The sequence below is a fragment of the Bubalus bubalis genome, chromosome 8 (assembly GCF_019923935.1).
Source record: "Bubalus bubalis isolate 160015118507 breed Murrah chromosome 8, NDDB_SH_1, whole genome shotgun sequence".
NCBI lineage: Eukaryota > Metazoa > Chordata > Mammalia > Artiodactyla > Bovidae > Bubalus > Bubalus bubalis.
In genome coordinates this window covers 102,131,248-102,154,125 of record NC_059164.1, presented here as the reverse complement: position 1 = coordinate 102,154,125, position 22,878 = coordinate 102,131,248, and the positions used below count along the sequence as shown (strand labels likewise).

Below are 22,878 nucleotides of genomic sequence, written 5' to 3'. Positions count from 1 at the left end.
TCCGATTTCTGGGTTGAGAATATCCCTTGGAGGAGGAAGTGGCAACCCACTCCAGTATCCTTGCCTGGAGAATCCCCACGGAGAGCAGCCTGGTGGGCTACAGTCCATGGGGTTGCAAAGAGTCAGACACAACCGAGCGACTAAGCACAGCACAGCTCAGGTCTTGGCTGTTGTGAGCAGTGGTGGTGTTTGACTCTGCAGGATTGCCGAATGACGGTGCCCGGTTAATTCACTGCTTCTCCAGTGTGAAGGTTTAGGGCTCCAAGGTGGAAAGAGTGAGATCCCTGAAAGTGGTCTTGGGGAATTCCTGAAAAGATTTTTAGACCTCCAAATGTACTTACCCAAGAAAACATCTGAACTTCTTTTGCCTGCTGACAAAGTCCCTCCTTTTCTTCTCTCCTGCTGATACTGTTTCTGCTTTACCCCACTCTCATATTACTCGGCCCCTCTGAGGCCGAACGGGAGGCGGGTACAGAGTTAGTGATGTTAAAGTTACCTTTTGTGGTTTGATTTTTCTTTCCCAGCTCCTCCTCCCCATCGTAGAGACCTGGCATTCAGAGGGAGGAGTAAGAGCAGAGACCGGGGCAGCGAGGAATTTCTTCCAGCAGCTTCAGCTCCTGCCCAGAGGTCCTGCTCACCCAGCCCAGAGCCTGCCGGCCACCGCGGCTCTGTCCCAAGTGACGGGCCTGTCGAGGATCTTGCCCGCCAATTCTCGCATCTGGGAAGTCAGGAGTGCCCCCCGCCTGCCTCCAACCCATCTGCAGCTGTCGTTCTTGGAGGAACCCCTCAAGGAGGAGGAAGCCAGAGGCTTGCAGAGAATGGCAGTGCAAAGGATCTTTTCTATGGGAATCATAGCCGTGCTCCCCTCACTTTTGATTTGAAACCAGCCTTCGACTGGAAGGGCCCTGCATCCTGGCAGAATGACCAGGACACCGGTAAAAAGAGTTGGCTTCCCTCCAGTCCAGTCTTCTCCTCTCCTCCTGGTTCTCTGCAAACACCTGAAACCATCACCACCAGAAAGACCACCGCTGTCCTTTCCTCTGACCATGTGAATGCGGAGCGCAGGAGTGGGAATCAAGATGGCCAGCATTTCCCGCTTTTTGATGATAAGGCTGATGGCATGGCTGTAGATACCACTTCCACGAGACTGGCAAATTACCAAACTCCAAGCAGTAGACAGAGAGAAAAATCGTTACCTAGGAATTCGGACACCGGAACACCTCGGAGTCATCTGCCCACCGCTGGCCAGATGACTGGGGATGGAGCCGCGGCCTTTGTTAACGGTAATCACACAGAAGAGACCTTCTGGGCTAGTCAGTCTGTCCACAGTGCCAGTAGATGGATGGATAAAGTGGTGGATAAAACTACCGATATAGGTAAAACTGGTGCCACTGGGCTTGGCTTCATGGCGGCAGTCAGAGGGAAGAAAGATGTGTTATGCTCTGGAATTCGGGGGTTAACAAGCAGGTCCTGCCCACATGTGGGGAGCCCTCTGCCCCCACACAAGGCACCACTTACTCTCCCCAAGATCCCTTCTTTTTCTTTTCTATAAACATAATATTTTATACAAGGATGTTATAATATTATTAATTGATATTAACATAAGTAAAGACACTGCAGTTACACAAAGAAATGTACAATGAACTTTTCATTTATATTCTTCAACGTTTTTCTATACCTAGTTTATAGCTAAGATGATACTGCATAAGCAATTTTTTATGTTACATACTTTTTTTTTTTTACTGATTTATAATTTAGCACATCTCACCTTGGTACAAGGATTCATAAACATCATTTTTACCAAGGTCCCTTCTTTTACACCTTCCTTAAGCAACAGAGCTGCAGCCTAGGGGACCCATGGTCAGAACGCAGCTCAAATCCCAGTTACCCACGCCAGTGAGATGACAAGGCGGGCTCCAGGCTGGGTTCTGTGTGATCGCTGAGGGACAAAGAGGGGTCCCATGTCTTGTGTTTGTGCAGAGTGGCCACGGCTGGTGGTTTCTCTTTGGATGTTCTTTAACAGTACTAAAGGGCAAAGGGTTTTGGTTAAGGAGTGGTACTGATGAGGACATAGGAAGACAGGGGGACCAACCCTAGAACTGTGTAGAGTAAGTTGCTCCATTTACTGAGAACAGGAGCAGTTCAGCCATGGTTTAAGAAAGCAGCATAACACTAAGTAACCCTGACTGAATTCATGTTGGTTTTCATGACTGGGCTCTCATGAGCAGCACATGAATCTTAAGAATTTTCTTGAACTTGGCCCCCATTTCAGATGCTCTTTCCCACTGTTAGACCAAGTAGCTTGTTTTTTTGGTTTAAATGTTATAATTCGCTTACATGCATCCTCTTCTGTTTTGTAGATTCTGTACCTGACGTTGCCAGCACCATATCTTCCACGATGAATGAACACAGCTCAAACGAAATTTGTCTTGACCATCTGTATAAGAGTTGTCAACTTAGTGAGTAACTACCTTAAGGACTTTCTAGAAGCAGAAACAGTATTAATAGTAGTCTGGCTAGCATTTATTGAGTGTTTGCTATGTGTGGAGTGCAGTGCTGAGAATCCTACATGCATCTTCTTTAACCTTCAAGTCAACTTTAGGTTCTGTTGTTAATTCATTTTACAGATACACAAATAGAACTTGGGTTTTCATCCCAAACCGCTTCACCACTGTGTTATATTATACTTTCTCCTTTTACAATTCAGGTTTAGTTGAACTCTTACACTTAATCAGGGACCCCTCGTCTTACATACTAAAACCAAACAGAAGTAACAGTTGTTGTTTAGTCACTAAGATGCGTCCAACTCTTTGTGACCCCAGAGACTGCAGCAGCCAGGCTTCCGGCATCTGTTTACTGCTCCCTCTCACCGAGCCTCCTGTAGAACTGTTTCCCACGGGACTGCTTGGGACACAGCGCTTCCCTGTCACTCTTGAGCCATGCTGTTCCTTTCATGTCTCTGCCCCAGGCCTTCGCAGCATGTCTGATTCATTTGTTTGATCACTTAGTGGTCTTAGAGTCATTCGCCTTGTGTCTGAGGAGGAGATTCTGCCCTGTGTTCTCTAAATCAAAAATCTTTAACTTCAACAAAATTTATTTTTAACTTAGATAAAACACATCACATAGATTTTACCATCTTAACCTTTTTAAGTGTACTGCTCAGTACTGTTGCTGTGCAACCAATCTCCAGAACTCTTTTTATCCTTTTAAACTGAAGCTCTACCTCAGTTCAGTTTCTCAGTCGTGTCCTACCCTCTGTGAACCCGTGGACTGCAGCGTGCCAGGCTTCCTTGTCCCTCACCAACTCCCAGAGCTACTTAAACTCATGTCCATTGCGTTGGTGATGCCATCCCACTGTCTCATCCTCTGTCGTCCCCTTCTCCTCCCGCCTTCAATCTTTCCCAGCATCAGTTAAGTTCGGTTCAGTTAAGTCGCTCAGTCGTGTATGACTCTTTCTGACCCCATGAACCGCAGCACGCCAGGCCTTCCTGTCCATCACCAACTCCCGGAACTTACTCAAACTCATGTCCATTGCGTCAGTGATGCCATCCAACCATCTCATCCTCTGTCGTCCCCTTCTCCTCCCGCCCTCAGTCTTTCCCAGCATCAGGGTCTTTTCCAGTGAGTTGGCTTTTGGCATCAGGTGGCCAAAGTTTTGGAGTTTCAGCTTCAACATCAGTCCTTCCAATGGATATTCAGGACTGATCTCCTTTAAAACAACAACTCTGTACCTATTAAACAACAACTCCTCATTTCCCCCTTCTGGCATGGAAGCCCCTGACAGTTGCCATTTTGCTTTCTGTCAATGAATATGACTCTTCTATGTCCCTCATATGAGTGATCTCACACAATATTTGTCTTTTCTGATACTGGCTTATTTCACTTAGCACAGTGTCCTCAAGGTTCACCCATGTTCTAGCCTTTGTGAGAATTTCCTCCCTTGTGAAGGTTGAACTCTATTCACTTGTATTCTATCCCGTTTTGTTTATCCACTCATCCACTGATGGGCACTTGAGTTGCTTCTACCTTTTAGCCATTGTGTTTAATGCTGCTGGGAACACAGGTGTACAAATATCAGTTCTTGCTTTCAGTTCTTTTGGGTATATACCCAGGAGTGGAATTGCTGGACTATGTGGTAAATCTGTGTTTAAGTTTTTAAGAAACTGCCACACAGTTTTCTATAGCAGCTGTATCACTTTACATTTTTATCAGCAATGCACAAAGGCTCCAGTTTCTCCATATCCTTGCCAACACTTGTAAATTTGTTCTTGTTTGCTTATTTATATCAGCCATTCTAATGGGTGTGAGTAAGGTTATATTTTTCAATCAGTTAAATTCCTGGCAGTAACATTTCAAAATGATTTAAACAATGCAAACTGTGAAAAATAGGACTGTTTTCTGTTCTCCTGTATTATGAGCTTCTAACATTAATTCATTATTCAGCAAGCAGTCATTGAAAGGGCATCCTTTGCATGCCTACTCCTCTGCCAGTGAAGCAAGGAGACATAAGCTAAACAATGATGCAGGCCTTTCTTCAGTAAGTTTGTCATTAAGTGAAAGTAGTCAGTCGTGTCTAACTCTTTGCAACCATGGACTATATAGTCCATGGAATTCTCCAGGCCACAATACTGGAGTGGGCAGCCTTTCCCTTCTCCAGGGGATCTTCCCAACCCAGGGATCGAACCCAGGTCTCCTGCACTGCGGGCGGATTCTTTCCCAGCTGAGCCACAAGGGAAGCCTGAGTTTGTCATTAAAGCTGGGCATCAAAACATCCACAAATTTGGGAATTCCCTGGCAGTCCAGTGGTTAGTCCAGTCTGTGCACTCTCACTGCCAAGGGCTTGGGTTCAATCCCTGGTCAAAGAACTAAGATCCCACAAGCTGTGCAGTGTGGCCCAAAACAAACAGAACATCCACAAATTAGAGAACTAATAAAGCACAAACTGTGTCTAGAGCACTGGTTGAGGGAACATAAAACACAAGTCAGGTCAGAAGAGCGCAAGATCAGTGAGGGAATTCTGGAAGAGATGAATTCTAGGCCAGGGCTTCCTAGAAAACAGACAGGCACTTGCCTCCAATAGAGAGCAGTTTGTCTCAATAAAAGCATATAGAGGGAGGTGCAGAAAGGATAATTGGAGAAGGAAATGGCAACCCACTCCAGTGTTCTTGCCTGGAGAATCCCAGGGACGGAGGAGCCTGGTAGGCTGCCGTCTAGACTGAAGCGACTTAGCAGCAGCAGCAGCAGAAAGGATAATTGTAAATTTCTAATGACCTCAGATTTCCATGTGGGTAATATGGTTCTTTTTTTGAAGGTGAGAGGAGAAGGGGACAACAGAGGATGAGATGGTTGGGTGGTATCACCAACTCAATGGACTTGAGTTTGAGCAAGCTCCGGGAGTTGATGATGGACAGGAAAGCCTGGCATGCTGCAGTCCATGGGTCGGAAAGACTTGGACACAACTGAGCGACTGAACTGAACTGAACATGGCTTTTGGGGGGTGGAGAATTTTGTTTTCTGACGAGTCTACATGGGTAGTAAATGAATGTGGAGATAGGGGCTTGACACGATGCAGGTAGGGGCTGGCATGAGCACAGGTGTAGCTGGAAAAAGTGCCTACAGGGCTGGTAGGGTGAGAAAGGCAGGCCTTGATGGGGAGAGTCAGCAGTGAACTTGGTCAAATTGCTTAGACCTCTTTTCTCTCTTTGTAGAGAGCTGCAACAAAGTTCATTTCCACCTGCCCTACCGGTGGCAGATGTTACTTGCAAACAGCTGGGTGGACCTTCCGTTCATGGAGGAAATTGAGAAGGCCTTTTGTGACCCCAAAAACTGCAGGTAAGTTGGTGGCAGGTCTGGCTTGTGAAATCTACATCATCATCAAAGGAGAGCCTAGTGCTGTGCTTATGGGAAGAAGAAAAAGCAGTTTTCCTTCAGAATCCCATCAGGTTAAGTCTTGAGATTAAAATGGCAAATGACTTCTGAGTTAATAAATATAAAAGAATAAGTGGGGCAGGTTTGAAGTCACCCAGAGCCTGGCTAATACGAGGGACTCTGGGAATATTTGCTAACTCAGGTGAAATAAACAGGGACACAAATATTTGTTCAGTTAATATTTATCTGAACAACAAAAATGCATAGGTTGGTTTGCAAACCTATGAGCTCAGAAGAGCCTTTGGCTTAATCTCATTGTTTGAGAAAATGATTTGAGTCATTTCATATAGTTCTAAGGCAGAATTTTGTTACATACTTCAGTATTTTATACCTGCCTCTATATTTGCTATTTTCTCTATCCTGGAGATTCTAAAAGGCTACTTTATATTTCTGTTTCTGTTAGGGCTGATATGGGTGATACTACCCATGGCCATATTTATAAGCTGCATCCTACTTTATAAGGAAATACTTTAGGAGGGAAAATAAGGACTTGTCACCCTGTTCAAATTTAGTGACTTTCTGGTGGAGGGTGTGTTGCTGCATTTTGCCACTAGAGGGTGGTGTCAGCCATTTTGTTTCCTGGTGTGTTTCTCCCACCAGGTAAATCTGAAGCAGGGTTTTTCTACCTTAGCGCTGTTGACTTTGGGGCCCAAATAATTCTTTGGTTTGCTGGAGTATTTTAGCATCATCCCTGGTGTCTACCCACTACATGCCAGTTGTGAGAAACAAAAATATCTTTTGACATTGTCAGTATTTCCTGGGTCTGATATCACTCCTGGTTGAACATCGCTGATCTAGGAGGTATTTTGTAGAGCAGTAACTCTCAAACTTTTTGGTTTCCGGAGCCCTTGATACTCTTAAAATGTACTGAGGATCCCAGCGATTTCAGTTTATGTGGATTTATAGCTATGGATATTTACCATGTTAAAAATCACAACTGAGAAAAATTATTGATTCATTAAAAATAATGATAATAAACTCATTCATGTTAACATAACATTTTTAGATAATTATATATAGTTACATGCATACATAAATGTATGTAAGTATAGCTATAAAAATAACTTTTCCAAAACCAAACCAAACCAAATTCACTGAGAAGAATGACATTGTTTTATATTTTTGCAAATCTCTTTATTGTGAAATCAAACATTGTGTAGCCTTGAAAAACTCCACTGTGTACTTGTGAGGGTATGAAAGTGAAAAAGGTGGATAATGTCCTAATATTATTATGAAAGTAACTTTGACCTTGCTGACTCCTTGAAAAGATCTTGAACTATGCTTTGATAATGGAATTCTCCTGGCAAGGATACTGGAGTGGATAGCCATTCCCTTCGCCAGGGGATCTTCCTGACCCAGGGATTGAATCCCAGTCTCCTGCATTGAAAGCAGTTCTTTATAAGCCTTCACCACCGGGGAAGCCCAACTATTTAAATAATGTGTAATAATTGAAAAAACTGACCTGTTGTGAGTTTCAGAGTTTCTGACATTGAGCCAATCAATTGATTTCTTTTGAAATCAATTTTTTGAGGGAAGAACCCATTCTGTGATACCATTAAATATGTGGCAGGTTACCTTACCTCTCTGTATTTTAGTTTTTTGTTTTGTGTGTAAGACCGTAAGCTATATAAAGGGAATTCAGAGACCGCTTTCAACTCGCAGTTTTTAATTCTGCCCTCTTATTAAGAAGATCAGAGTAGAGAAAACAGAAGCATTTTGCTTCAGTGAAGCATTTTATTAATGCTAAGCTTTCCCTCTCAGCGTTTCTGTTCGCACTTATAACATCAGTTTCCAGAAGATGATTTGTGATTTTAATCCTGTCCGACGTATCTCCACACCTTCATCCGTCACACAGCCGCCTGGTTCTCTCTTGACCACAAAATGGATTTGGTACTGGAGGAACGGAACTAAATGGGTTCCGTATGGGGAGAAGGTGAGTGCCGTTCCTTTTTGTGGACACTCTTGTATAAACTTGACAACTTCAGAAGAATCTAGTGGTACAGTGTCTGACACCAGTGTGATTACCCATGGAGCATGGATGTGGTAGAGAAAGTGGTGTTTTTTTATATTATACTCAGAAAGCATGTATTCTGATTGCATTATAAAACATTATAACTATTTTTAAGAAACTCCTTGATATACGAGCCAGCCAAATATCCCTCTTTCCTCATTATCAGGGACTGTGGCAGAACCTTGAGATAGCTTTCTATATACTAGTATATAAATGGGCAGAGACCACCCCTTTCAGCCAGAAAAGTAGGCAAGAGTGAGAAATCAGAAGACTGATACATATACTTGCTAGGATTTAGTCAGAGTCTGGATTCAGATGAACTAGAAGGTTCAGACTTACACCTGTCAGTCTGAACACAGGGACATAGTAATAGGGGAGAGAAATTTAGACAGGCAGAGGTTCTGTCTAGTGTGCCTTCTCCCTTTTGATTCAGATGATTAAACAGAGAGGGAGGTAGCTAAAGTAGGCAATGAAATTGGAGTGATGAGAAAGAGAAAAGAAAATCAAGAAATGGAAATGAAGCCAAAGACAAAAAAGGGATGAGGATATCTCAGTGTAAGTTGCTGGGCCATACATTTGGTTCTGAGCTCCCAAGCTGCCAAAGCAATCAAAGAAACACAATCTATTACAAGATCCCTGGGGCTTCCCAGATAGTTCAGTGGTAGAGAACCTGTCTGCCAATGCAGCAGATGCCAGAGATGCAGGTTCGATCCCTGGGTTGGGAAGATACCCTGGAGAAGGAAATGGCAAACCACTCCAGTAGGAGCCTGGTGGGCTACAGTCCATAGGGTCACAAAGAGTCAGCACACAGTCAAGCTTAGTAGCGCGCCTTGAGGGGCAGGAGTGCATGCCCTGAAGGAATTGCCCAAGGTGAGGAAGCCAAAATCAAGGCTGTCATGTAGGCCTAAGGCAAAAGTAACAAGACCTGGTTACTGAAACTGAGGTATAAATTCAAGTCTTGGAGAATATGTAATTGAAGGCTCTTATTCAGAACTGGAGTTCAGTGAGGGCAGGGTAGAGGAAGGTCCTGGAGATGGCTGGAGATTATATCTTTACATTTTGGGAGTGTTCCTTGCCCCGGCCCTCTCATTTGGACAGCGATACACCTATAGGATGGAGAAGGAAATGGCAACCCACTCCAGTATTCTTGCCTGGGAAATCCATGAACAGAGGAGAGTGGTGGGCTACAGACCATGGGGTGGCAAAGAGTCATGACTTAGCAACTAAATAACGATGCACCTGTTGGAGTTTTACGTGCCTTCTTTCCAGCTTTAGACTGCTCTTTATCATTGTGTGATGAGACGATAGCTGTGATGTCTACTTCATGACGTTTTGGATTCGGTTAGACATCTTGTATCGGGTACAAGTTGCTCTGTACACTTGGGTCATATTTTATGGAATATGTGAAAGGGCTATTGCAAAACAGCTGTATTTTTCAGGCCTCCACCTAGGGTATCATCAGTTTCAGGAGCATAGACCCTGTACAGTGGAGACTACAGAAGGGTGTTGACTTGCCCCCACCAGGAATTCTTTACAATCTGGTTTGGGTGGCAGGATGCATTCCTGTTCAAATCCCAGAGCTGAAATAAAGTTACATAAGATATCATGATAGAAATTTCTTAAAAGCCTATCCTGAAGTTTTTACCTTTTTATTTTTATTTTTAATAGAAAGACAATGAGCAAATTTCGAACATTGACTCTTCATACCTGGAGTCTCTTTTTCTATCCTGTCCGAGGGGAATTGTGCCGTTTCAGGCGGGTTCAAAAAACTACGAGCTGAGTTTTCAAGGTAAGTGTCTGCATTTGGGAGCAGTGCCTGTCTTTTCAGTCTGGCCTGTGACATCCACGGGGGAGTGGGAATAGAGCCGTGGGGACGCTGCACTCGGGACCGGGTTCTTTCTAGCACGGCAGGACCAGTGGGTGGGAGCTGATGGCAGTCAGAAGGGCTGTGCTCTAAGCCTTGTCTGTGACACACAGGAGCTGGGAGCAGCACCTGGCACCCTGTAAACCGGGGAGGATTGGATTACATGGTCTCTGTGGACACTTCTGGTTCTGCCATTCTAAGTTTCTTGTTCTAGGTGGGCTGCTTCCCTGAGACAGATTTCAGGTGTTAACGACTGCAGGAGAGACCTTGGGACTGTGGGTCCTTCAGAATTTTAGATCCATGCTGTTCCTTTTAGGCTTCGTCATCTAGGTCAATGCTTTTATCCGTCACCTTTTCTAAAGACTTTGCGTTCTGCCATGTTTACTGGAGCCCCCATAGAAAGATTTGGTTACCTTCTGCCTGTCTGCCTGTTGTGTTTAGTAAGAAACCACGGCAGAAACTGTTCTCCCTCTGAATGTAGTATCCCATGGGCTGCTTCTGTGTCCCCCTGCCCCCAAATCCCGCTCCCCACCTCCGCACCCCCTCCAGCCCCGTATATGGTCAGATACGTGCCCTTTCAGGACTATCCTCATAGATGCTTTGAAAGAGATGATAGAGACTTTTTCAGCTCCTTGACATTCCCAGGTGGTACCCAAGATTTGGACCCTGTACCAGTTACTGTGTTAAGTCACATAACTTTTCGTTCTTTTTCTTTTTTTTCACTGTGCCATGTGGGATGTGGGAGCTTAGCTCCCCAGTTAGGGATTGAACTTGTGCCCCACACATTGGAAGTGCAGGGTCTTAACCACTGGACCGTTAGGGAAGACACCAAGTCACATAGCTTTGAGGGAGCATTATACTTACTACTGTGGAAAGCATCCTGGCAGTACATATCAAGAGATATTAAAATATGCTTACTTTTATATTCTCAGGAATCTTTCTAAGGAAATAATTCACAAGAAAAAAAATAAGCTATAGAAATAAAGGTCTTTATTAAAGCCTCCTTATAGTACTAACGAATAGGAATAGCCTGTGTACCAGTAGGATTGTGACTGAACACATAAAAGTATTACATTTCAGTGGGGTATTAGGTAGTTGCTAAAAATTATGATTGTGAAAACTGTGCTGTAAAAACAAAATTTGATATTGTTAAGTGAAGAAGGCCAAACCCCAAGTTTATGTTTCTGTAATTAAAACAGAGATAAATATTTTTTTCAGGAATGAATTTTTTAAAAAATTTAATGTGTGTGGTAAGTGCAGCAATGTGTGCATATGGACCAAGACTAGAAAGCAATGGACGAAAGTAAAAATTTCTTCTGTTGGGTCGTCAAATTAAAAATGGACTTAAATTAAAACATTTTTTTTGCAGTGGTATTCTATTGTTCAGACTGTTTAAAAAAAAAGTGGCAGAGAGATGAAAACCAATATATCTTGTTCCTGAATCTGGAGAAATTTTAATCCCATATATTTGTTCCCTTGGTTCATAGAAGCCAGTCCAGAGAAGTTTTCAGCATTCCAGACTATTTCCTTTCTATTTCTAATATGCTCTTGTTCATTAAACTAGTATTTGAGCTCTGTTGCCAGGCACTAATCTGAATGCTGGCAAACCAGGCACCTTCAGAAAAGAATAACAGCTACAGGAAAGATGAAGCAATGTGATGAATCTGCAAGAGAATGGAGGGCTCGTGGGAGGGTGCCTGCTTTTATCTGAGGAGGACACTTTGGAAGGGAGTGGGCAGCCCATGCATGTGGCAGGGAAGTGTGTAAGAGCTGAGAGTAGACATTGAAACTTAAATATTTTACAAGCTGGAAACGTCCAGAAGGTTTTGAGCAGAGTTGTGGCAGGATCTGATTGCTCTTTTCCTTGTTGTTTGTTTTGTTGATGTGGATGTAAACCTATGGTGAGGCATAATTGCTACCATCAGGTATATCCATTTTAAGTGTCTAGTTGGATGAGCACTGACAAATGCATGCAGCTGCTATCCTAATCAAGATCTAGAACATTCCCATCAATCCAGAAAGTTTTTTCATGTTCCTTTGTGGTCAGTCTCCCCTCTGCAGCCAATTTACTTTCTGTCACTATAATTTAGTTTAATCTATTCTAGAACTTCATATAATAGAACTTTGTGGTGTGTACTCTTCATATGGTTGACTCCTCTCAGAATACTGTTTTTCACTCATCTATATTATTGCATGTAAAGCGGTCCTTTTTCATTGCTGAGTAGTATTCCATTGCATGGATATACCATGGTTTGTTTAACCATTCACTTGGTGATGGATATTTGGATTGTTTTCACATTTTGCTTATTATAATAATGCTACTAGGCACATTGAAATGCAAATCTTTGTGTGGATGTAGATTTCTCTTGGATAAATACTAAGGAGTGGATTTGTTGGATTGTATAGGTAGTGTATGTTAAACTTGATAAGAAGCTTCCAAATTTTTTCCAAAGTGGTTGTGCCATTTTATGCTTTTATTCACAACGTATGATGATTTACTTTTTAAAGAACTCATGCTGCAGCATAGACCCAGGTGTACAACATGTGTGAATTAAAACTAACATTTCACATTTGAGGTAGGAAAATATTTTCAAAATATACCTACCATGTTCCAACTCATTATCACTGATGACTGGTTGAGGCCAGTGGTCATGGGTGACGTAATCTGGCTGCCCTAGTCCCCTTTCCCACCTGACTTTGATTGAAAGATTTGATTAACTGCAATTTGCCCATTTACCTCTTTGTTTTCTGGATCTTATACTAAGGCCAGTGAAGGATATTCATTTTTATCATGAGCGGTTTCCCTCTGAAAGGATTTTCTCGATTCATGCATGTATAGTTGAGTCATGAATACTAGCTATGTTAGTAGTCTCTGAAAAATAAAGATAAATCATTTCCTAGGACCAATTCATGATTTGTGTTCTCTCTTTGTTTTTCCGTCTGAAGGGATGATTCAGACAAATATAGCTTCCAAGACCCAAAAGGATGTCATCAGAAGGCCGACATTTGTGTCTTACTGGGATGTGGAGCAGGTGAAACGCAGACAAGAGTGAGTGTCTGTGCTTGCTGGCACACGTTGCGATGTTCAAGTCACTCATGAATCTGGACCCTGTTTTCTGAAATGTTCATGCTCACATAACACTGCAATTTCCTTTTGCTTTAACTATGAGTAAGGTACTGACCAAGTAGTACAGTGTGACTAAAAACATTCTAGAGTAGGAACTTTGTCTTTTCCTCAGATTCATGGGGGACTTTGAGCAGACCTCTTACTCTGGGCTCAGTTTCTTCAGCTGAGAATGGCTGGCTGTGCCTAGGAAAGAATCAGATGCACAGTTACTGGGTTTTTGTTCTGTTCTGGGTTCTTCTGAGTATCTTTAGTTTTGTGGAATGGATTTACAGGGGGTGGGAGTTTGAGGGAGAAATGGAGAGAAAAAAGGGATGTAGCAGCTGCCTGGTAAAGCCTTTGAGGAAAGATAAAGTTGATGAAAATGGATTTTTAAAGGAAATTTTGCTAAGGGATTCAGTGTGACAGCTATGTCTGCTCATAGAAACCCAGTCAAAACTACATTGCTGGGACTTCTCTGGTGGTCCAGTGGCTAGGACTTCATGCTCCCACTGCAGGGACCTCGGTTTGATCCCTGGTCCGGGGACAAGATCCCACATGCCACAGCTGAAGATCCTGCATGCCGCGACTATTTGGTGCATCCAAATAAATATAAAATAAAATGAACTGAGAAAACTGTTTGTGGGTGTTTGTGGAAAGAAGTAGCTTGAATCCAATACTTTTGCCACCTGATGTGAAGAACTGATTCATTGGAAAAGACCGAGATGCTGGGAAAGATAGAAGGCAGGAGGAGAAGGGGACGACAGAGGATGAGATGGTTGATGGCATCACCAACTCCATGGATGTGAGTTTGAGCAAGCTTTGGGAGTTGGTGATGGACCGGGCAGCCTGGCGTGCTGCAGTCCATGGGGTCACAAAGAGTCAGACACAACTGATTGACTGAACTGAACTGAGCTTAAATCCTGCTATGACAAACCCAGAGGAGACACATGGCTTTAGGATAGAATAAAGGCTGTGAGTGCTACTCTGAACAATCTGAAGAGAAGTGAACGATAGCATTTTTGATGAGCTCCTTACAACATATTGAATGTTTTGTGCTATACTAGTACAGTATGAAAATCAGAGCTTAACATATAAACTGGGGCCAGCTTCTTTCATTCCAAAAGAATTTTCATTTTATGAAAGGAGGTTTTTAAAGAGTTTTTTCCTTAAAGCATTTTTTAAAATGTAATGTTCTCATAATGGAAAATATCAAACTTAAAGAAAATTATGTGATAAACCCCTATGTACATGTTGCTGCTAAGTCGCTTCAGTCATGTCTGACTCTGTGTGACCCCAGAGACGGCAGCCCACCAGGCTCCCCTGTCCCTGGGATTCTCCAGGCAAGAACACTGGAGTGGGCTGCCATTTCTTCCTCCAATGCATGAAAGTGAAAATTGAAAGTGAAGTCGCTCAGTCGTATCCGACTCTTAGCGACCCCATGGACTGCAGCCCACCAGGCTCCTCTGTCCAAGGGATTTTCCAGGCAAGAGTACTGGAGTGGGTTGCCATTGCCTTCTCTGATGTACATGTTAGGCGTTCTTTATTTGAGGGTGGAGAACCCTCAAATGTATGGTTACTCTTCCTGAAATACAGTTCATACAGGAAAGGCAGGATTCTTTTCCCTATACCACTAAAGTATTTAAATATTTATCATTTGGAAGAGAAGCTGTAAGACAAACTTACTTTTTTTTAATATTACTTTTTGGCTATGCCTGGAGAATCCTATGGATCGAGGAGCCTGGTGGGCTACAGCCCATTGGGTCGCAAAGAGTTGGACATGACTGAGTGACTAACACAACACAAGGCACATGGGATCTTAGTTCTCCCACCAGGGATCAAACTCATGTCCCCCTTGTATTGGAAGCATGGATTCCTAACCATTGGACCACCAGGGAAGTCCCCTAGCCTTACTTAATGCTAACACATTAGGACTTAGAAAATTCCCAGAGGAACCTCAGCTTAGTTGAAGTTAAGCAAAGAAAATCACTTGGGTGTATCAAACAGGGAGCCAGATGAATTTCTTTCTCTCTCTTGTTTCCAGCCCTCAGCAGGGGCAGACCTCATCAGAACCTTTCATCAAGATATATCTTCCCCAACCGGACACAAGCGTCCCAGTCTCGAATGGCTTTGAGGTACTTGCTTTTTACTTTGTACTGGGTGAATTATTTAAAGATGAAACAAAGTACTTTGCTACAAATGTGTTTAGTTGAATGAATGAATGAGTGAATGAATCATTTCTGCAAAACTCTTGAAACGAGATTCAAAGGCTAACATCCAAATGGTGACTGTGTCACGTGCCACTTTCCCAAAGTAGAAGGGCACCTCACTGTTTCCAGAGTTCTGGCGCACACGATCTGCTTGGGACAGATGCTCATGACAAACTTGTAAAATAGATATTTGTTTCTCTACCTTACAAATGAGCAAACTGGAACTCACAGTAAGAGCAACTTGTTCATTAATTGGAGTTAAAAGCAGGTTTCTATGGGACTCAAAGTGGGCCTCAGCTTACCTGGTTGGGGGCGACTCTTTTTTTAAAATTTTTATTTAGTTATTTATTTTTGGCTGTGCTGGGTCTTTGTTGTCAGTTTTCTCTAGTTGTGGCAAGCAGGGGCTAATTTCTAGTTGTGGTACACAAGCTTCTTACTGCAGTGGGCTTCTCCTGTTGCAGAACATGGGCTCCAGGGAATGCAGGCCTCAGCACACGAGTTCAGTAGTTATGGTGCCAGGCTATGTTGCCCTGCAGCATGTGGAATCTTCCTGGACCAAGGATTGAACCCATGTCCCCTGCATTGGCAGGCGGATTGTTAACCACAGGATCACCAGGGAAGTCCCAGGGCAAGGTTCTTCCTGGATCATTTAGCCACATCAGAGGCTAGGTTTGGGTGCAGGCAACTCTGCTTGGGCTCCTTGGGTACCTCCATTGCCTCTGCCCCTGCATTGGCTTTAAGCAAAGAACTCACCAGGTCACTGGTGAGTCACAGGTCACTGAATCACACACCTGGGGGTGTGGGGCGGGGAGGAGTGTTTGCCTTCAGGCTAATGCTCTGTTAGCCTTGAGCAGATGGGCTCCGGGCCATCTAGTTCATCACTGGAATGAACTATCAGATGTGGAAACCCTAAGCCAGTTTATCCTACCTGCTGTCAGAGGCCTGGCAAGGATACTCCATGGCATAGACGGCCACACATATGGACATGTGCTGTGCTAAGTCACTTCAGTCGTGTCCGATTCTTTGTAACTCTATAGACGATAGCCCTCCAGTGTCCTGTGTCCACGGGATTCTCTGGGCAAGAATACTAGAATGGGTTGCCATGCCTTCCTCCAGGGACTCTTTCTGACCCAGGGATCGAACTCCCAGTCTCTTGGATCTCCTGCGTTGGCAGGCAGGTTCTTTACCACTAGCGCCACCTGGGAAGCCCACATAGGGACATGAAGTGAAAGTGAAAGTTGCTCAGTCGTGTCCGACTCTTTGCGACCCCATGGACTATACAGTCCATGGAATTCTCCAGGCCAAAATACTGGAGTAGGGAGCCGTTCCCTTCCCCAGGGGAATCTTCCCAACCCAGGGACCGAACCCAGGTCTCCCGCATTGCAGGCGGATTCTTTACCAGTTGAGCCACAAGGGAAGCCCCATCATGCCTTAAATGTTTCCTGCTTCACATTTACATATTTTTAAATTTCTTTCAGTTGCTTGAAATCCCTAGCAATACTCCAGAATATGCTAAAGTGAGTGATCATTTTAAAGCTTCCATGAGAAATTTCAAGATTGAAAAGATAAAGAAGGTCCAGAACGCACAGCTCTTGGAGGCCTTTAAAAGGTGGGTGGTCACCATAACAGGCTTCTCTTGACATAAAGTTTGAAAGGATTAGTGAAGACCTATCTTTGAAGATTTATATTCACTTTTTTATTTTAGTGGTCAACAGTTTCTTCAATCTCTAGTTGTATTTTCATAGTGTAAGCTCAAACTTCTCTGTTTCAGTTTTAGCTTTACAATTAAATGCTTTCATGTGTCTATCATTTAAAAGTTTTCATATATTTATTTTTTTTATAGCTGTTGCCTTAATGTTAGTAGCTCCATTCTGAAAGCTGGTGGAATACAATTTTAAGATAATTAGACTTTAGTTGGGATTTACATTATTAACTGGAGTGGGTGAGGAATGTTCTCCATGTTAAGTCTCACGTTTTCCGTATTAGCAAGAAAAACGAGATGAAGAGAGAAGAGCAAATCCTATTTTGTGCAACAGAACGCAGCAATGTGGCATCTATCTGTAAGAATAATTTTGACTGGCTCTTACATGGAAGTCATGACACCAAATATGGAAAAGGTTTGTATGGAATAGAGAAGCTGAACAAGTAGGCTCTACTATACACTCTCCTATTATGAGATATATTATTTTGTATTAACCAGTACCTGCAGGCTTTTGCATTCCTGGAGAAAAACTAAGCTCATGTTAATCTGAAATTTCCAAATTAGAGTGGGAAATCACTGTGGGACTTGATTCCTGCACTTTAGCCCTGCTTCCTTCCTGTCTTCTGTGTTTTATGGGAAGGGTGGGGTGCGGAGACCAGAGCACCTCATATATCTTGCAAAATCTTCTCTCTTATTGATGACTTTGTCTACCATTGCTACTCAGTTCTGGCCATGGCTCTTCCTGACCTATGTCCATCCCTTTTCTTTCCACTGATGGATTCTAATCAAAGATGGAGATGAGGTCTTTTCCCATCACAGGCCATGCTGGTCACACCAAATCTTTTCGGCTTTCTTTTTGTTCCTAAATTCCTTCATGCAACTCAAAATCCAGAAACCCACCAAACAAAAACCCAAGAATCACTCACCTTAAGGCAACAAGTAATAGTTTATCAATATCAATTAGTTTTTTCACAGAATATCAGATTTTGCAATATAGACTCCTTTCCTTCAACGGGCAGAAAGACATTTTCTGTTGTTCAGTTGTTAAGTCATGTCTGATTCTTTGCAACCCTGTGGCTCCTCTGTCCTCCACTATCTTCTGAAGTCTGCTCACACTCATGTCTATTGAGTCAGTGATGTCATCCAACCATCTCATCCTCTGTTGCCCCCTTCTTCTACCTTCAGTCTTTCCCAGCATCAGGGCCTTTTCCAATGAGTCAGATCTTTGCATCAGGTGGCCAAAGTATTAGAGCTTCAGCCTCAGCATCAGTCCTTTCAATGAATATTCAGGGTTAATTTCCTTTAGAATTGATTGGTTTGATCTCCTTGCAAGTCCAAGGGACTCTCAAGAGTTTTCTACAGCACCACAATTGGAAAGCATCAATTCTTCAATGCTCAGTCTTTTTTGTGGTCCAACTCTCACATCTATACATGACTACTGGAAAAACCATAGTTTTGATTATATGGACCTTTGTCAGCAAAGTGGTATCTTTGCTTTTTAGTGTGCTTTCTAGGTTTGTTATAGCTTTTCTTCCAAGGAGTAAGTGTCTTTTAATTTAATGGCTGCAGTCACCATCCACAGTGATTTTGGAGCCCAAGAAAATAAAATCTGTTACTGTTTCTTTTTCCCCATCTATTTGCCATGAAGTGATGGAACTGGATGCCATGATCTTAGTTTTTTGAATGTTGAGTTTTAAGCCAGCTTTTCCACTCTTCTCTTTCACCCTTGTCAAGAGGTTATTTCGTTCCCTTGGCAATACTAAAAATAAAAATAGGAAATTTGAATTTGTCAGGAAATGGTTGTTGCTCTGGTGAGTGTGGAGATATCAGTGATTATCAGAGGCTGTCTTGTAGTTGAGGACGATAGATTGAGTGTCTGACCAGCTCTGCCAGGGTCAACTGTTGGCTCATGTCACATCTCTCATCTCTCCCTTTTCCTTTCCCCAAGACCTTCCCACAGTAATAAATGATGTTTCTTCCTTAAAATGTGCACAATATAAAATGGCCTTTGTTGGCGTATCTTTGGTTTATTAGCTACAACTCAACTTGTTTGCATGAACTGGACTACTATGATATCAATGGTTGGTCATTCTACCCAGTGGCTCAACATTGTACCTGTGAATTCTGCAGAGTTACAAATGCTTCTGTTAATGCTGCCAGGTTATACACTGTATTCAAGTGTACGTGCATAACAAACATTTTCCTAAGCACAAAGGAAAGTTATTAGGATCAATAAGGTATTGCTGACATATACTTGGTCAATGCCTGTCATCTGATTATGTGTAAATAATCTTATAACTACATACTTTCTTTTATAATAATTCTTAACCTTTTTCTTCTGATTATTTCTAGGAAACTACTTCACAAAAGATGCCTTTAGTTCCCATAAAAATTGCCCGTTTGATTCCAGAAACATCGTGATGTTTGTAGCCCGAGTCCTGGTTGGAAATTTCATTGAAGGCCATATGAGTTACCAGAGGCCCCCTCCGCAGTATGACAGCTGTGTGGATACAAGATTGAATCCCTCTGTTTTTGTCATCTTTCAGAAAGATCAGATTTACCCAGAATATGTGATTGAATATACCGAACCAGAGAGATCAGAGAAACCCTGCTTGATTAGTTAGAAATGATGGCTACAGCCTCATAAAGGATGCCATAACCATTTTGTTCACTTACAGGACCCGATCTTCCACAAAGATAATAGATAAACTTGCGTTTTCTCTCCTATAAATGCCTTGGATTAGTGGTTCCCAAACTTTGCTGCACATTTGAATCATCTGGGAAGCGCTAACCAACTCCACTGTCCAGGGGACTTCCCTAGTGATCCAGTGGTTAAGACTCCGCACTCCCAGTGTAGGGGTCATGGGTTCGATCCCTGAACTAAGATTTGGCATGCTGCACAGTCCATGCAGCCTTAAAAAAAATTTCCGCTGTCCAGATTACACACCACTCCAACTAAAACACTTTTTTGGGGTTGACAGCCAAGAAGAGGATTGAAATGTGTCATAAGTTTGGGAATCACTCATTACCTTAGATGTAACTGGTAAAGACTTACTTCTAAAACTTCTGTTAATGCTGCAACCTTTCTCCCCCAACTACTCTTAATTGATTGCATGATTTGGTTTTGTTTTGGTTAAACTGAAAGAAAATTTATTTGGGAAATTTAAGTGAAATCTAAAAATTCCTATTGAAATAAGGACATAAGACAGTACAGCCTTGGAAAATTGTGGAAAGCTGGGGGAAAATACATAGGAATATAGTTGCGGGGGGCAGAAATGTAAGGGCAATTTAAATGCTAACAAGACATAACTGCAGTACTGTACCTTATCTCTGGTGACACTGATTTGAGGGCATTTCTTTATCGCTACGTTTATTTAGGGTATTCATCCAAGTTGACGCTTTCTGAAATGCAATAAAAAGAGCTGCTAAATATGGCTCAGAGCGCAGCAACCAACTGGAATTAACTGCCCATTTGGGCAAAGAAGACATTTATATTCTAACTAATATGATTACAGAGAAGGCTGTTTTTCAGGTCAGACATACATAAAGTGCTGGTATTTGAGTGGACCGAGTTGCAGTAACCAGATTCACACAATCACGACTGATAAATCCGAGTACTGTTGTAGTTGTTCGCTATGTTAGTTGAAGCTCACCAAGCAATTAGGGCCATTCAACTGAAGCACAGGCCCCTTAGGAGGTGAGGTTAGTTTCCTAGGGAGACAGAATCAGAACGGAGGGAACAGTGCCGCAAACAAGCCTCACGCCTGCGAGGGGCTTCTTTTTCTAAATATAACAGATTGTGTGGAATTGTAGCACAATCAGTTTTTAGAGCAGCTGAGGTGCCTGGACCAAGAGTGCCTTTCTTATTATGAATGAGGGTTTTCCTTCCAATTTTCAACATTCCATACCAGTCGCCAACATTTCATGTTATAATTACTTCCAGCAGATATGTTATAAAAATTAATTAGCATTAGAGTTGATTTTATATTAGGTTTTACATCAGTGCAAAGATCTCTACAACTCTCTGGCTTAAAAGGGCTCCAACAGGGACTTACTTCCCTGGCAGTCCAAAGGTTAAGGCTTCAGGCTTCCACTGCAGGGAGCACGGGTTCAAACCCTGGTCAGGGAACCAAGATCCCATATTCCACGTGGCCAGACCAAAAAAAGTTAAAAAACTTAAAAAAAAAAAGGAAATCTACAGATTGTCGAAATGGAGATAATGAGGAAGTACTATATTCTTGCAGGCGAGCTGTAGGTCATACACGAATGTCTAGTGAGACATTCTACATTCGTATAGGGTGCAGAGTAATTCCTTACTGTGAGCAGCTGTCCGGTGTACTGCAAGATAGTCAGCATACTTGGCTCTCACATACTAAATGCCAGTAGCGCCCTCTCCCCCACCCCCATTATGATGGCAACCACAAACCTTATCAGATCTATTCACCATTTTCAGAGCAAATAATTTGTATGATAACATCCCCTTTGCTGTCCTGAGATGATTCAAATACTACCATCTACATGAATTTTTTCCTTAAGAAATCAATTTATTGCCCTAACTATTATAATGGAGAACCAGAAGGCAAGAAGTTTGTAATAATGATAAAATGAATATCAATATGTAAATGCTCCAGCATGACCACGCTATACGACATCATGAAATAGATATTTACTTTTACTGATAATGAATAGGTTTGGATTTAAGGGTCGATCGGAGGCTACTTCCTGTAATGAAGTACTGGAAAGATTAGAAGTATAGGTGACACCAGAATGAGAACCAGTATTAGGGTAAGTTACAACAGACCATATACCTTTTCTGTATGTAGTTAGGGGAAGAACGAAATTATCTTAATTGAAATAAGTTTAGCAGGACAAGACAAATGACAGATTAAGAGGAAAAAAAGAATTATATCCTTTCAGGCGAGCTATTGGTCCTATATAAGTGTCTAGTAGGACCTTAGAAAGTCGTATAGAGTACCGAATAAGTCTTCTTTGTATGGGACTGACCCATACACCATAGGGGCATCTCTTATCCCTAGCCGCATCCACTCAATGCCAGTAAAAGCCTTCAATTATTACAAAACCAACAAGTCATCAATTTCCAAAAGACCACAGTGAGACTCACTCAGTTAATATCTAGCATCTTTAGATTAGCTTACTAGCCTCCATAAGGAGTCCTCCTATAGATTAAATTGGATGCTTGCCTCCCAACTCCCTGGTTTTTAAAACACTTTGCATCTTGCTTTGATCATTTTTAGCACCTGACTTAAAGTTGTCCGCTTTTCGCATTAGAGTGTAAGCTCCATGAGAGCTGAGTCAACCTGTCCTGTTCACTGTGCCACACTGCATACCCAGCTGAATGCTTGATACACTGGATAAAATTTGTTGAATAAAGTTCAACTTCTTATAATTCAGTAGCTGAGTTGTATTTCTTCTTGTTCTCCTCCCAGCTCCATTTGAGATTCTAATACAAGAAAATAAATATTAACTTCGGCTCCACTGCTTGTATTTGCTCTATTTCCAGGTATCTCCTAAAAGATAGTCACCTGCAGACACCTGTTTTTTCAATGGGGGCGGGGCAGCTAAAGGATGTGAGTTGCCCCTTCCAGCTTCATCATTCCTGGACTCAGTGACCAAGAAGCCTTTAGCATACTGACAGGGGAAGACTGGGTGGTGGTGATGGAGAAGCCCGCAGTGGGTTGGTACATCTTCTGTTTAGGGGAGAGGGAGACAGTGGAAACTGCTGACACCCCTTAGGAGTGGGAACAGGGCCAGTGGGAGGCAGCTAAAAATGTAAATGATCAGCAGAGTTGTCCAATTAGTAACGCCTTCAAAAGTCCTTCTCCATTCTTTTTTTTTTTTTGAGGAAGGAGTATTTTTATTATTTTTGGTGGCACTGGGTCTTTGTTACAGCATGTGTGCCTTCTCTAGTTGCAGAAAGCGTGGGCGTCTCATCATGTTGGCTTCTCTTGTTTTGGAGCACGGGCTCTAGGCACATGGGCTTAGTTGCCCCAGGGCATGTGTAATCTTCCTGGACCAGGGATCGAACCCATGTGCCCTGCA

General features: G+C 42.6%; 1 protein-coding gene across 1 annotated transcript in view; it reads left to right on the top strand.

The window, feature by feature from the left end:
* The window catches only part of ZC3HAV1 (zinc finger CCCH-type containing, antiviral 1), a 52,364-nt gene extending 30,135 nt beyond the window's left edge, over nt 1–22,229 (top strand). Inside the window, exons 4-13 of the mRNA XM_006078765.4 lie at nt 525–1,283; nt 2,361–2,459; nt 5,709–5,832; nt 7,690–7,861; nt 9,608–9,728; nt 12,750–12,852; nt 14,951–15,041; nt 16,595–16,725; nt 17,103–17,233; nt 19,171–22,229. Of these exons, the coding sequence (XP_006078827.3) occupies nt 525–1,283; nt 2,361–2,459; nt 5,709–5,832; nt 7,690–7,861; nt 9,608–9,728; nt 12,750–12,852; nt 14,951–15,041; nt 16,595–16,725; nt 17,103–17,233; nt 19,171–19,442 (2,003 nt within the window). The 3' untranslated portion in view covers nt 19,443–22,229. The remainder of the gene's footprint in view (nt 1–524; nt 1,284–2,360; nt 2,460–5,708; nt 5,833–7,689; nt 7,862–9,607; nt 9,729–12,749; nt 12,853–14,950; nt 15,042–16,594; nt 16,726–17,102; nt 17,234–19,170) is intronic.
* The last annotated feature ends 649 nt before the right edge of the window (nt 22,230–22,878 follow it).